The sequence below is a fragment of the Mastigoproctus giganteus genome, chromosome 8 (genome assembly GCF_048544385.1).
Source record: "Mastigoproctus giganteus isolate SK-2022 chromosome 8, ASM4854438v1, whole genome shotgun sequence".
In the NCBI taxonomy this organism is placed as follows: Eukaryota; Metazoa; Arthropoda; class Arachnida; order Uropygi; family Thelyphonidae; genus Mastigoproctus; species Mastigoproctus giganteus.
The window spans coordinates 71524432-71541044 of record NC_143582.1 but is presented as its reverse complement, the minus strand read 5'-3'; the positions used below and the strand labels follow the sequence as shown (position 1 = coordinate 71541044).

At 34.7% G+C, this 16613-nt stretch overlaps 1 protein-coding gene across 1 annotated transcript in view; it reads left to right on the top strand.

Annotated features, from left to right (window-relative positions):
* LOC150081621 (serine/threonine-protein phosphatase 2B catalytic subunit 2-like) overlaps nt 1–16613 on the top strand; it is a 148012-nt gene that overhangs the window by 79498 nt on the left and 51901 nt on the right. Inside the window, exons 7-8 of the mRNA XM_090380569.1 lie at nt 1711–1788; nt 9376–9470. Of these exons, the coding sequence (XP_090236695.1) occupies nt 1711–1788; nt 9376–9470 (173 nt within the window). The remainder of the gene's footprint in view (nt 1–1710; nt 1789–9375; nt 9471–16613) is intronic.

Sequence of the window (16613 nt, the reverse complement as noted above, 5' to 3'; positions counted from 1 at the left end):
CAATTTTAACAACTCTACAGTAACTTCATCTTCCCCTTCCCCTGGGGCTTTCTGATTCTTCATTTTCTTCAACGCATGTTCTACCTCATCAGGAAGGATATCGGGTATGTCGTATGTGTTACTAATTTGCGATCCATCTTCCCCACTGCTGGCATCATTCCCTCGCTCCTTGTATAATTCTCTATAGCAGTCTTCTGCTATTTGAATTATGCCTTCTCTGCTATCTATAAAGTGCACCCTCACTATTCTTCAATTTCAGTATCATTTGTCCTTCTGTATTATTCTCATGGCTGCTGATTTAAATCCTTTGTTTTCCCTTAATGCTTGTTCTACTTTTCTTGTGTTGAATCTCCTTATGTCCTCTCTGAGTCTCTTTCTAATGGCTTTGCATAACTCAGTATACTCATTTTTGTCCTTGTCAGTGTTTATATTGCTCTTCATTTGTCATCTACGGTTCATCATGACAAGTGTTTCTTGACTAATTTTTTTCTTCTTTGGATTTTTTTACCTATAGTTAAAAACTAAAGGATACTTTTTTTTTTTTTTTTTAAACACAACCCAAAACCAAGCAGGGCCTCTTTTACTTTTATAACTGAAAATTCTGTTGACTCTTGAAAGCCACTTAACTACTTTTCTTTTCACTGCGTATAATATATATTATTTAGTATTACGTTGCTTCTATGCAACATTACATTACAGCATAAAATTACTTCATATAATGTACATTCAGTGTTTACTCTTTACTTTTCATATAATATAGTGAAAACAGAAGGTAGCAGACCTTTACTGCAGAAGATTATGATGCACATTGACATTTTTAATTTGCTATATTATACTTAAAATTTTCTTTTTTTTATTAGAAAGAACTGGTGACCACGAGTAATCTAATCTTAGATATGTTTTACAGTATGAATACCCATATCTTTTATTTCTTTATCTTCTGTAGTCATAATGTAGCTATATAGTATTCTCCTAATTTTAAATTAAAGGTCAGATATAATAAACTGAGGAGAGGAGAGAGGAAAGGCAAACATAGAAACACACTAAGCAAAAAATATTGCTGGACTTCATGGCCTATTTATGGTCATAAAGATTATACACTGCAGAAGTTCAGTGTTATCATTCTTTGAAAATCCTGTTTATACACATGTTTATATATTTCTACCCATTTGAAAAACAAGGAATGATAATTTATCAGCAGAAAATATTAACATGTAAAAGAATCATTGCAATTTTGTATAATTTTATTTATTTTTCCCCCCCCCCACCAGTACATTATTTTTTAGTTAGATATTTTTAAAATTAAGTCTTTACTGAGGAGGTTCTCTTTATTGGTAAGTTTAAAATGTATTTTAAGAGCATAAATCTTGCAGGTCCAGCCTTTTAAACTCTTCAAGATGGAAAGTTATGTCCAGTAAATAATCCATTTCTTGAGAAACGTATGAAGCACATCTGATGCTTGTGCTGTTATAATCCGATCAGTCTACCACCACTGCCTATGTTCACAGACTGCAGTGGATATTCATAGCCATGTACGTGACTTCTGAGAAAGACACATGTGCCACATTTATACAGTTTTTCTCCTCTTGAAATCTGCATGCTAATAACATATATTTACTGGTTATGCAAAAATTCAAATTCCCTCTGTATAGGTTGCCATTCACTCTGTCTAGTGTTGCTGGAGAATTGAAACTGTTACATCTGTTCCAGCTATGCAGCCTGTTGTGAATTTCTGCAGCAGAACAATTTGCTGTCTATAATAAGGGCGCATGAAGCTCAAGATGCGGGGTAAGTATGCTTTTATTATTTTATGTACATATTTTTTCATTAATGTAAAAAAAAAAGAAAAAAAAAAGAAACTGGTTTAAGTTTAAAAAATTACAGCTGCAAGAGAAAGGATTGTGTTATTAGTGTTTTTCTTAAGGATTGTGTTATTGGTGGTTTTTCGTACCACACTGAAAATTTTTTTTTTTCTTTCTTTCTTTCTTTCTTTCTCTAGTGCTCTGCGCCTATCCCTATTTTTCCCGTAAGTCCTGTTGTTTTTAATGTGCCAAATGCAATAACGCGGAGATTTTTTAGGAACACGTGTACTGTGTTATAGCAGAACTGACTGCATACAGAAAGGACAGACAGGATGGTAGGAGGAGTTATACTCTTAGTTAAGAAGCACATAAAATCTAAGGCAGTGCATCTGCTTGGCATATATGACAAGTGCAGTGTTGAGTCAGTTTAGCGTGATATAAACACTGGGAAGACAAAAAAATGAGAGTAAGAGTGTGTTATAGTCTGAATAACTGTGATGAGTACAACAAATAACTGTACAGAGAAAGAGTGCACAAGTAAATCAATGTCTTATAATGGAGAATTTTAACTTTCCAGATATTGATTGGAACTTGTGCAATGGTCAGTTGCATACTAGCAAGACTTCTGTGGATTTATTGGTTGACTATTTTCTAAAACAGTATGTTAAAGAGGCAACAGGAGAGAGCATTACTTATGATTTGATTATCAGCAGTGATTCTCATGCATTACAATTCTGCAGATAAAAGAACCACTTGGTGGCAGTGTCACAGTAAATTCAAATGGGATTTACTTAAAGATCTAACTGCCATCAAAGGTAAGGGAAGTATTTTTGCTTTTTTAAAAGGAGGCTACATTGGTCTCAGACAATTTTTTTTAAATTGTATACAGTGGGACTAAACTAATGTTTTTAACACTAAATTCTAAACAGGAAGCATTCAGGGTAGGGCTTACAATACCGGCATCCCGGTAATTTTTTTCTGGTATTGAAATACCGGTATTGATACAAAAAATACCGGTTTTTCGGTACTAATTTAAAAAAATAATTGTTTATAATTTAATCACATAAAGGTTATAAAAACACCTTTATGTGATTAAAACATCGTTATCTCTGCTAGCAAATGTTCTATAAATCATCGATAGGACACCATGCAACATTGCAACCTGTCCACAATTTCCGGACATCTTCATGTGTGACTGTATCATAACTCCCAAGTCCTGTTCCTCCACTACTGACTTTAGTTCAACTCCACCAAGTATATAAATTATTTTGGGGATACTGTTCCCCAGGTGTAAGACCTTGCATTTTGCTGAATTAAAGCATAGCTGCCATTTTTCTGACCATCCTGGAAGTCTATCTAGGTCACTCTGAAGAAGCTCTGCTTGTTTGCAATCATTAACTACTCTACTGATGTTTACATCATCTGCAAGTTTAGACCTCACACCCTCCATCCCTTCATAGATGTCATTTAAGATAATCAAAAACAACAGTGGTCCCAATACTGATCCTTGGGGGAACCCCACTACTTACATTAACCCAATCTGAGGAATAACAGTTTATCACAATCCTCTGCCTGGTGCCCTCAAGCCATCGTGCTATCCATCTAAGGATTTCCCCTGTGATTACAGCCTGCTCCAACTTATAAAGTAACTACTCATGTGAGACTGAGTCAAATGCTTTGCTGAAATCCAAATAAACAATGTCGAAATTATTCCTAAATCCAGCTCACGAGTGACCTGTCAAAACGGCTAACCAGATTTGTTAAACATGATTTTCCCTTTACAAAACCATGCTGTGTATCCTACAGAATTCCATTTCCATCTAAATGATCCTGAATTCCACTCTTGATCATTGTCTCCATGATTTTCCCTACTACTGAAGTTAGACTGGTCGGTTGGTAATTTCCCGTTACACTTCTATAACCGCCTTTATGTTTCAGTTTACACCAATCCAACGGAATATTTCCTGTCCAGTGATGCTCTCATAACTAGCTTTAATGTTCAGTGCAATCACTTGCCGCCTCCTTTAAGATTATAGGGTATATGCCATCAACCACAGGAGCCTTACTCGCCTGTAAGTGCGAAAGTTCTCATTAAATAATCATTTGAAATTTCAACATCATTAATTACATTTTTTTTTTCAACTTCACTTCCATAATATCTCATTGACACAAAGGATTTTTTATGTAAATATTGATGCAAAGTAACTGTTGAGTTCATCTGCAACTTCAGCTATGTTATCTAATACTACCCACGTCCATTATATAAGGGTCCAATTTGATTTGTCCTTCTGTTCTTCAGGTGCCTCTGTAGCCAGGTGGGAAGGAGCAGCAGTGCATAGCACATGCTTCTTGATTAGACCAGGGTTCGAGCCCATCACCACCAAATATGGACGATGCAGAAAGGTCAGGGAATGACTACCGCATATTCCCGGAGCAATATGGCCTTAGTTGCTAATGCTCCTAAAAACCAAACAACAACAACCTTCTGTTCTTTGCATTTATATATGTGAAGAATTCCTTAACTGTGCTCTTTGCTTTCTTCTTTATTCCTTATCCCCACTCTTTCCTCTCTCCCAGACTCAGTAAAGATACTATAGTGAAAATTATACTTTGCTTAATAAAACGTCTTTCTCCTTCAGAAAATGATGAATATAATTCAACCATGGAAGACCAACATGGAACAGAACATCAGTGTTCCGCAAATTCTTTCCAAAATAAGAAATTGCCCGACTCCAATGAGATTTTAAAAGATGAACTTGAGTTGGAAATTAATGAAATACTTTTAACTATTTTTGCTAAAAAAGTTCAAAGCCTAGAAAATATAGTGTGAGATTGTTTATGGTTATCTCAGTACAATAGTACCAGAATAGAATCCGAAAGTGCATTTTCTGCCGCTAATCAAATGTGTACCAAAATTTGATCCATTTTAAACGATCATACTATTAATTGCTTATGTTTCTTAAGAGCTCACTTTATTTGGACAGGTAGTGTGGATGCTTAAACATAATTGAACTTTGCAGTAACAATATGTATTTTTTTGTTTTTAGAATAACTGTACAGTCGGTCCTCGTATAACACGTGTTTACATTACACGAATTCGATCATACACGATTTATAAATAGGGGAACGTTATCTTATATAACACGAACCGAATTCGCTTATGCACGATTCGCCTTTTTGTTTACAAGAAATGGCAGTCGAGCGCGGAATCACCCCAATAGAACGCAACACGATAGGAATGAAGAAGATTCTGAAAATGTATTTATATGTTTTATATCAGTGAAGGAGAAACACATTTCACCATAATAACGTAAAAACCAACACAATTCCAGCTATCGGTATAATCGCAAATGCAATTAGATGGAGTTTACTACCAGTTTATAACAGATTCCACTAGCAGAAACAAAACTGGAAATTGTTTTTATTGTTTTATTGTAGTAACCCCCAGAAATGTGCTTTAGTAAAATGTGGGGTGTTAATAGGGTATCTCGGCCTTTACGGTGTTGTTTATTCAGTTGCTACCCGCGCGCAGCTTTGTTTATGTGTATCAAGCGTGCCACCTCATTTTGTAATTGTTCTCTGAATCTGCAGTGTCTTCACCAGGAAGCGTCCTGGTGAAGACACTGCAGATTCAGAGGAAAAAAAAAAAAAGCAATCTCGATAAACAAAGGCGGACTGGGTCAAAAATTCTTACCCGGGAAAATTTATAGTGGCCTCATACTACAGTTTATGGCCAAAATCACACTGGCCTCCGGCCCACCGGGATTTCCCGGGTAAGGCTTATGGCCAGTCCGCCTCTGTCGATAGAGAAAAAAATATGAAATTGTGAAACGCTTTGAGCGAAATGAAAGACCGTGTGATATTGCACATGCTGCAGACCTAAATGAGGCAACGCCGAGAATTACAAAGAATGCGGAGAAAATAAAAACAACTTTCATAGCGGGAACAACTCAAAGTGTAATTAAAATCCATTAGATTAATTGACACAAGAATTGGAAGGGATGGAACGGCTGTCATCTGTTTGGATAGAAAATCAAACAAAAAACAAGTTTGCTTACGATAGAAGCAAATGCATTAGCAATATTTTATTACGTAATAGTCGTAATACGTAAGCATTTTATTACGACTTACGTATTATAATTTATACTTAGTATTATAAAATATGTAAGTATTTTATTACAACTATTTTATTTAAAATAATTTTTTTTTTACAAATAAAATACTTATTTTATTCGTAAAAAATACTTTTTTAGTATTAAAAATACTAAAAATACTTTATTATAATATAATAAAAATATTTATTTTTTATTATTTATTATATTATAATAAAAATATATTTTTTATTACGTATTTTAATCGTTATAAAATACGTAAGTATTTTATAACGATTAAAATTACCCGATTATTTATTGTGTTTGGTAATGTTTTGGTTCCAAATGTGTGTTCAATCTTGGGTGGTCGGCACCTAACCCCACTTTTCCCATAGGGCCTGTTGTTTATATTGCACGATTTTGCATTGCACGAGAGTTTCTAGGAACACAACTGTCGTGCTATACAAGGACAGACTGTATTTTTAATGATTTTTTTCAGAATATTTATTATTGCAATAAATGTTTATTTAAAACATGAATTCAAGTAATTACACTACTTGTTTTTTCCCTACTTTATTAACTGTCATCAAAATTTATTGAGAAAAACGTTTGTTTTTGGAATACCGGTATCCCGGTTTCATAAATTAAAAATACCTAAATACCGGTATTAAGATTTTGGCTGGTACTGTAAGCCCTAATTCAGGGAAATAATCATAGAAGCTACTATACTTTTCATACCAAATAAGAAATATAGTTCAAGGCTTGATTTAAATGGATGTCAGATGAACTATAGAGACATGTCGCAGAAAAGAAAAATATTTTACCTGATATTTTTCATGCATGGGATGCATCTACCAAATGCTTCTGTATCAGGTGATACAGAAGCCTTTGGTAGATATAAATTAGTCGGCAATCAAGTCACAAAGCAGGTTAGGCAAGCCAAGGTAGATTGCAAGAAGTATCTGGAAAACAATACCAAGAAAAGCAGCAAGAAATTCTTTACTTATATTAACAGTAGAAGGAAGTGGTTGAATCGCAATGGTCAGCTTGATGTTGATGGTTGATGAACTCTAGATGATCCTGCTTAGATTGCTGACAGCCTGAATAGGTAATTTGCATCTACATTCGCAGATGAGGAATTCTTTAGGGAAGTGGATGCCAGAAGTTTCTCAAACTTTAATAGGAAGTTAACAGGGAGCTAAATAACTTTGTAATAACGTAGAGGAAAATGGAAGAGAAATTATCAGTTTAACATAAAAAAGGCTCTTAGGGTGGGTGGGATCTATCCAATTTTATTAAGCGAGGCAGCAAAGGAGGTAACAAACTCTTAGCCATAATTATGAGAGCATCTTTGGATTCAGGGGGAGTGCTCTTTATGGGCTAATGTTATTAATGGATTCCCAGTGGGTTCGGGTCCCATTGTTGTTTTCTGTATTTATTAGTGATGTTGATGATTGTGTCACTCTTAATGTCTCTAAGTTTGCATATGATAAAGTGGTTAGCAAGGGGGTGGTTAACAACAGTAATGAAGGTATGCTGCTGCAACAAGATCTAGAAAAAATACTTGACACTGCTTGGCTTCCAGATTAAACCATCCAGATGTGCCGAGAAATGGCAATTGAAGTTTAACATCAACAAAAGCAAAGCAGTTCATATGTGTAGCAGTTCTACATTCTTAAGTTTAGTATGTAGAGCTGCTGGAATGGTAATGGGGAAGGTCAGCAAGATTGGTGAGGGGAACTAAGTGATGCTCTTACCAAGAAATTCTTAAGTTCTGCAAATTGTTGCAGTGTTTGGAGACTAGGCACCTGTGAGGTGATCTGATTGAGGCATTTAAGGCTTTGAATGGCTTGAGCAAACTCAGTGCCAATGGGATTTTTCCTCTTGCCCAGACTGTGCACATAAGGGGTAATAAATTCAAATTGAAGAAGGATAGTTGCAGAATGGATATGTGGAAGTTTGCCTTCAGCCAACAGGTGATTGGTTGCTGGACTATCCGCTTCCACAACAACAGGCTTCCATCTGTTGTTGTGGAAGTGGATAGTTTCAATAATTTTAAGGAAGAACTAGACAAACTATTGAAGAGGATGGATAGGTGAAATGGGGTTTTTTTTTTTTTTTTTGCCATTGCTGTTATAAGCTTGCTTTCTTGCATCATTTGTCCCTATTAATATGAATTCTAATTATTAGAAGGAATGTGAATATGGTGTCAGTGAAAAAGGCTGTGTGTGTGTGCTTGTACATTTGTTGATGCTCTATATGTTTTGCTTTCTTGCATTATTTTGTCAATACAAATAATACTAACCATTTAATTAACACTGGATTATGCATTTTTGTGATTTGATCTAAATATATTTGTTTCAACCTGTTTGTGTCTTGGGACCAAGCCAGATGTAGAATTCAAGTGTGGTTATAAAAATGAGAAGTCTATTATGTAGATATCATTATGCAGATTGGGAATCACAGTAATGTTTTGTTATATTTTAAATTATATCATTGTTTGCAGTGCTGAAGAATGTAGTTGATGTATGTACATTTACATCAACTACATTTATGTACACATTTTTTCATTAATGTAAAAAAAAAAAAAAAAAAAAAAGAATCTGGTTTAAGTATGCCTATCCTTTACTACAAACTATACCAGAATTTATAATTATATGAGAACTATGATTTTATAAAAGTATTATCATTCTTTTTGAAATTCTTTGTATTTATTCTATATGCATTTGCTGGCAACACTTAATATATAAATATTAAGAGAACCTAATAGTTTGAAAACAAAAGATTTGCTTTAAATTGTTATGCTATCCTCCAACGGGTATTGGAACAGAATGGAAGAGACTATAGTTTGAGAAAAGCAAAGCATATCTGGTGTGACCATTAGATATAATAACCCTTAACAATCCTGTGTGGTAAATTTAATTGGATGTGTATGTGAATTGTGTGAATTTGTATCACTCATCCCACAAAGCTATATCCCCCCCCCCCAAGTGAATTTTGGTGTATCTTAGCCTAGGATGTTTTGCTACCCCATAACATTTCAGGTGTTAAATTGGATTAAGATCAGGCCTCTGGGCTGATCATATTTATTGCTATGACATAGGCATTATCATGCTTATGATTTAAGGATGTCGTGGTACACATGAGCATTTTTGGTTCTGTGCATGATAACCAATTAATATATGCTGAACAACAACAATCAAGTCCTTACTATGAGGCCATTTCTTGGATATGTGATATACCCAACTGCATTCATCTTTTGGGGACATTTGGGTATAAAGGCTTTCATCCGATTTTTATCTAGTTTTTAGCTGCCTGCCTTTGAGTATATTGTCATCTTATATAGCTCTAAAAGCTGCCACTACTCTGATGGCTACTGTGTTTTGAAATATATCTCAAGTGTTTGAGGATAGCATATCTTAATAGTCACATTGTGAATCAGCACCGCTTGTTGTATGTTTTATAAATTTTTATATTTTCAGATATCGTATGTACAAAAAAAATCAAGCAACAGGATTTCCTTCACTAATCACGATATTTTCAGCTCCAAATTATTTGGATGTATACAATAACAAAGGTAAGTTAGAAAATTTATAGTCTCATTCTGTTATAGCCACATTCTAATGTATTATTTTAAAATTCATATAATATATGGTCTTCTTAATTTATTTTGTTCATAACATAATCCTTAATGTCTAGCTTGAATTTTTATTATTTATATTTTAAATGGAATAACATTCTTTATAAGAAGTGCTCCATCTATAAATAGGCAAATCATTCGCTATTTGTGTAAAAATGACTTATTCGGCTGAAGAAAATATAAGGTTGACTTTTTGCTATAGGTGGTTTATTATTAATTTATGAATTAAAAATTAGATGTTTCCACAACAATTAGATATTCTCCACCAACAATCAGGATTTATGATAGAGGCTCTTTTTGACCTCTTCTCTATCCACCATCCTAACATATTTCCTCAGACAGTTTTCTAATTGTTTTTCTCCCTAGAAATTTGCTTCTATATCAAAATCCTAGGGAGGCTAATTTTTAGAAGTATAAAGTGTACTAGTAAACAATCATTTGATTTGTATTTTAATGTAAAATGTGTATTGTTATAAGTTAAAATTAATTTCAAGTCCAAAGAATCAATTCTAAACCTCCCACTCATTCTGCATTTATTTATTTATTTATTTTTGATAAAAAAAAAATGACAATATCGAACTTGAAAGTCCAGATTTGGCAGCTGTGTCAATATTTTGTGTTTATCAACTTCTTAGTCACTGTAAATGCATTAAGGATGAAGTTGCTTGTTTTTAGTCCTTTAGTAGTTGCCTCTCGGTTCCTTGCTTTAAACCAATTCATGTACAAGTGCTAATTTTCGCAGTTGTTATTACAGAGAAATAGTTTAATTGAGTGATTTTATTTCTCTTAATAGCACTAACAGATTTATGATAAATGTTCACAAAACTTTTGTGATAATAAGATGTGATAATAAATTCTTGCCACACTGATCAAGCAGAACAAATAAATAAATAAAAGCTAGTTTTAATAGTAAAAATAAATAAAAAATAATTACATCCATAAAAATATAAAATAAGTGCTAAAAAGTATATACACAAATTTCAACTAAAAATGAATAAAAGGTGTTCACATAAAACAGGAAACATGAAATTGATAAAACATATATAAAACAGAGAATGTATATACAGTAGACTCTTGAATTTCCGGGATAGATGGTAAAAAAAAAAAAAAAAAAAATCCTGGATAATGGATTTCCCGGTTAATCCAAAAATACAGTAAGTCCCCGACATATGTAAGAGATACGTTTCAGGACTTCTTATGTAAGTAGAGTTTTACGTAATGACTAATAAAATATTGCTACTATATCCCTGATATGCCAAAATTACAAAAATCACATAATATCCTTAGAAGAAAAATAGTTATATATTTTTAATTAGTTCAATTAAAAGCTTTATTTGGGAGACAGAGGTGAAGTAGCCAGAGTGGCACATAAGAGGAAGAAAAAATGCATGTTGTACTATAAAAACTGATTTGTATTTCTTAGCCTTGATTATTATAGTTTACCTTCATTGGTGCCGATTGCTTCACCACTTCTCGTATTCTGTCTTTCTCCTTTAGTATGAATTCTGCACAATACTTGTTAATGTTTGGCCATTTTCATACATCCTTATTATTTTAATTTTCTGATCCAACTTGATCGCTTTCCTTTTCTTGATAAATTTACTAGTACTGCTGTCACTTCTCTTAGTCGATAACAGTCAAAATTAAATTTCTTGAAAAGAACTTCAGGGTAAAAACTCACTAATAACCCCACGTGAGCTCGCATTTTACTAAAGCACATTTCTGGAAGTCACTACCATAAAATAATTAAAAAAAATGTTCAGTTTCCTGTTTCTTGGGCTTTTCTGTTAACACAATCTATTAGAAATGGATAGTAAACTCGATCTTATTGCATTTGCAATAATACCGATAGCTGGAATTCTGTAGGTTTTTACGTTATTATGGTGAAATGTGTGCCCCCTTTCCTGAAATCTTCAGTCATATAAAAAATATATAAATAACATAATGCAAGTCCAAAGCTACATAAGTCAGGGACTTATTGTATCGAAAAATGATCAGGAACCTACGTAAAAAGTATGGCGATAGATAAAAAACGAAAAACTTGCCACACACTATTTGCATGTCCAATATGCGAGAAGCATATTGGACACACATTTATTTTTTATGATGTTGATTTTAAATTTAATAGCTTCCCTTTATTTTTTACAATGTCGTGTATGGTTTGGTCACCAACATTATAATGGTTCTTTAGACATTTAATGGATGCACAGTTTTGAAACTTTTGAATAATTTCAAGTTTTTGTTTAATTGAAAGCACAACTCTTGCATTTGCCCATCATTTTTGCGATTTCTAAACAAAAATGCTAACATTCCTGACATAAATAACAAAACAAAATTTGTCCTTTTGCGGTGTGATGGAACATGACAATTGATGCGATGCACTAAAACAAATTAAACATTTGGTCTTTTTTTTTTTTTTTTAAGTGGCGGGTGTGAAGACAGCAGGGGTTGCAAGATAATAGGCACACTAATCTCCCAACGACAACTTATAATGCCACTTCTTGTCCCTTATTTACAACTTGCAAAATATCTGTTTATACCTATTCTAGTTATTACTTGAATTTTATGATTTCTCATTATTTTTTATTTTTATTATTTTTTATTTTTTTGGGAGTCTTGAAGTGTTCCGGTTAATCTGATTCTGGTAAATAGAGTCTGCTGTATATAAAACAGCACTGAAATAGAGGAGCTTCCACAGCAGTATATGCCACTCTGTCAGATGACTAGCAGTAACTTAGGAATGGCCATAAAAAGACATAAATATAACTGTGTGAATTACGCATGAAAACCACAGTGGAGTGTTCCAGTTGCATTATAATAAAAAAAGGGAAGGGAGGAGAGAGAGAGGGGGCATGCAAAATAGGAGAGGAGAAATCAGAGAGGAATTAAGAATAGATGAATGAGCAATATTAGTATCATAGAGGCTGTGCCAGCAGTCAGCATTGCACAAAATAATGGACTCAGTGATAGAATGTATATGGGAATGTATACCTTTATTTTTTATTATTTATTTTTTTATTTTGACTCCCTGAATAAATCTGAATGGGAAACTCTGGATTAATTTTTAACCAGAGTTATTTTTATATTCAGAAACATCTCTCTGTATGGTTTAAAATGATGATTGGATTGTGTTATTATAAAAAAAATTAAACCATCCAATAACATGCCATCCGGGGTTTCTACTTACAAGCAAATTCTGGACAATGAATATAAATGTGTCGAAGGACTTGTAAAGATAAAATTGTTTGAAGATTCTTTAATTACTCTAAACATTACATTGCAATCCAAGGTGAGTTCTTTTTCTTAGATTTCAGTGTAATGTTTGGAATAATAAAAGATGTATGTCATATGACATACACTTTTAATTATTCTGACTTATATCTTAGTGATGCCTTAACTTTTTATTTCACATGTATTGCCCACTACTAAGGCCCCTTGACGTGGGTGCCTGTATGTGATGAGGTGGACCTCCCAGTGACACTGGTTGGCTTCCAGATTAGTATCAATGGGATCCAATGCCCACAGCTTAAATTTCGGGTTAACATCATAGGAATCCAGCATATTTGCCATGTGCTGCGACCCATGGAAACCTGGATCCTGGTGGTTGAGGGGCCCAGCTTCAACAGGACAGGTGGTCCTGGAAGGCCCGATAAACTGAATGATTATTTTGCATCTACATTCACACATGAGGAGTTATTCAATGAGGGAACTGCCAGAAGTTTATCAAACGCTAACAAGGAGCTAAATGATTTTGTAATAACCGAAACAAAGTGGAGCAGAAATTGTTGAAGTTAAATGTAAAAAAGGCACCTGGGGTGGATGCGATTTATCCAGTTATATTAAAGGAGGCAGCAAAGGAAGTAAGCAAACCCTTAGCCATAATTATGAGAGCTTCCTTGGACTCGTGGAGATATCCATGGACTGGAGGTGTTCAAATGTATCACCAATTCACAAAGGGGATTCAAAGGGTGAAACAAGTAACTATAGGCACCTCCGTAGCCAGGTGGGAAGGAGCAGCAGTGCGTAGCACACGCTTCTTGATTAGACCGGGGTTCGAGCCCGTCACCACCAAATACGGAGGATGCGGAAAGGTCAGGGAATGACCACCGCACATCCCCGGAGCAATATGGCCTTAGTTGCTAATGCTAAAAACCAACCAAACAAACAAACAAGTAACTATAGATCTGATAGTTTAACTTGTGTTCCCGGGAAAATAATGGAATCACTGGTTATAGAAGCATTACAGGATCATCTAGACAAGATTGCAGTAATAGTTAAGACACAGCATGGGTTTGTTTAAGGGAAGTCTTGTCTGACCAATTTGATTGGATATTATGATGTGGCCACAAGGGCACTGAATGCCAAAAATAATTTTGATATTATATACTTTGATTTCAGGAAAGCTTTTGATACTGTTGCACATGGAAGACTGCTGTACAAATTGGAGAGGTATAGCATTAAGGGTAAGTTGCTGCAATGGATAAAGGGATGTTTGAGTGAGAGATGACAGAGAGTGGTAATCAATGGACACTGTTATTAGTGGAGTTCCCCAGGGTTCGCTGTTGTGCCCATTGTTGTTTTGTATATTTATCAATGATATTGATGAAGATATATCAGGTTTAATGTCCAAGTTTGCAGATGATACAAAAGGTTGACAGGGTTGTTAACGACAGTAAAGACAGTATGCTGCTCCAACTGGATCTAGATAAATTGAGCAAATGGGCTGAGAAGTGGCAAATGAATTGACAAATGCAAAGTACTGCATATAGGTAGCAATAACTGAAGAGAAATGTACCAGCTGTGTGGTACTACACTCAGGGTAGTGGAAAGTGAAAAAGACTGGAGGTAATTGTGCAGTCAAATATGAAGTTTGCTGGCAGTGCAAACGGGCTGCCAGGACAGGTCATGGAGTCTTGTCAATGATATATAGGAATTTTGCTAGCAGGGACAGGGAGGTGATTATCCTGTAATACAAGGCAGTGGTCAGGCCACACCTAGAATACTGTGTACAGGTCTGGAGGCCTTATTTTAGGAGGGATGTAGAATTGCTAGAATGAGTACAAAGAAGGGCAGCAAGATTGGTGAGGGGAACAAAGGGGGTGCTCTTACCAAGAAAGGCTTAAATTCTACAAATTGCAGTGCCTGGAGAGTAGGCACCTGCGAGGTGATCTGATTGAGGTGTATAAAACCTTGAATGGATTGAGCAAGCTGAATGCTGATGGGATTCTTCCTCTTGCTCATACTAAGAACCCGAGGGGGTACAGTTTCAAATTGAGGAAAGACAGTTGTAGATTAGATGTGCAGAAATTTGCCTGTAGCCAGTGGGTAGTTCATTGGTGGAACAGACTTCCATCCTTGGTTGTGGAAGTTGATATGATAGCCTAAATAAATTTAAGGTTGAGCTGGACAGGGGCGAAATGGGAGGGTTTTTTTAAAATAGTTTTTAAGCTATTAAACTTGTTACTCCATGCGAATCATGTTAGTTGCAATTTGTGTGTTTTAAATTCTTATGCATGCAATCACGAAATTTATAATTAAAAGAGATTATCCTGGAAACAAATTCCTCTTGAAACATTTCTGAAGAAGACAACTCCTTGTTGCAACAAACCAACCAGTGCCGAGCCAATAATGAGTGATCAATGAGTGTGCGTTTAGTCGATGATGATGAAGAATAAACATTCTTTAACATTTGTAAGTCGTAAATAATTTCTCTATTATTATAATTTGCTTGATTTTACAGGCTACATTTTCATTTCGATATATAGGAATTTTGCTAGCAGGGACAGGGAGGTGATTATCCTGTAATACAAGGCAGTGGTCAGGCCACACCTAGAATACTGTGTACAGGTCTGGAGGCCTTATTTTAGGAGGGATGTAGAATTGCTAGAATGAGTACAAAGAAGGGCAGCAAGATTGGTGAGGGGAACAAAGGGGGTGCTCTTACCAAGAAAGGCTTAAATTCTACAAATTGCAGTGCCTGGAGAGTAGGCACCTGCGAGGTGATCTGATTGAGGTGTATAAAACCTTGAATGGATTGAGCAAGCTGAATGCTGATGGGATTCTTCCTCTTGCTCATACTAAGAACCCGAGGGGGTACAGTTTCAAATTGAGGAAAGACAGTTGTAGATTAGATGTGCAGAAATTTGCCTGTAGCCAGTGGGTAGTTCATTGGTGGAACAGACTTCCATCCTTGGTTGTGGAAGTTGATATGATAGCCTAAATAAATTTAAGGTTGAGCTGGACAGGGGCGAAATGGGAGGGTTTTTTTAAAATAGTTTTTAAGCTATTAAACTTGTTACTCCATGCGAATCATGTTAGTTGCAATTTGTGTGTTTTAAATTCTTATGCATGCAATCACGAAATTTATAATTAAAAGAGATTATCCTGGAAACAAATTCCTCTTGAAACATTTCTGAAGAAGACAACTCCTTGTTGCAACAAACCAACCAGTGCCGAGCCAATAATGAGTGATCAATGAGTGTGCGTTTAGTCGATGATGATGAAGAATAAACATTCTTTAACATTTGTAAGTCGTAAATAATTTCTCTATTATTATAATTTGCTTGATTTTACAGGCTACATTTTCATTTCTTTGGATAAATCAATCATTGTTTAAACATAAACTAATTAGCTAACCAATTTCGTTGTTGAGAATGTAACCCCTATTTTTAACCTTTCTCTGAAATAAATTGCCGCTTTACGACCTCGTGCTAGGAACAAATTAACTTGTAAAGTCGAGAACTACCAGTATATACATTATGGCTGTAGGATGTGTTTTGTTTAAGCAGATCCATAATTAATGTTATCTTCCTTTTCACTGCAATTACTCTCCTCTCTCTCCTATTACTTATTTTCTTAATATACTATTTTATATATATATATGTATATACACTGGTGTTCAAAGAAAGTGCATCACCTAGGAATTTCACCTTTCTAACCCTTTTTCACAATTGTATGTTACATTAATGACTAGCATCACAAATAGAAATATAAACAAAAGATATTTATTAATAGTTAAAGCAAAGCTAAGTAATATTTGACAGGTGGTCTCAGAATATTCCAAAATGAATATTTGCAACC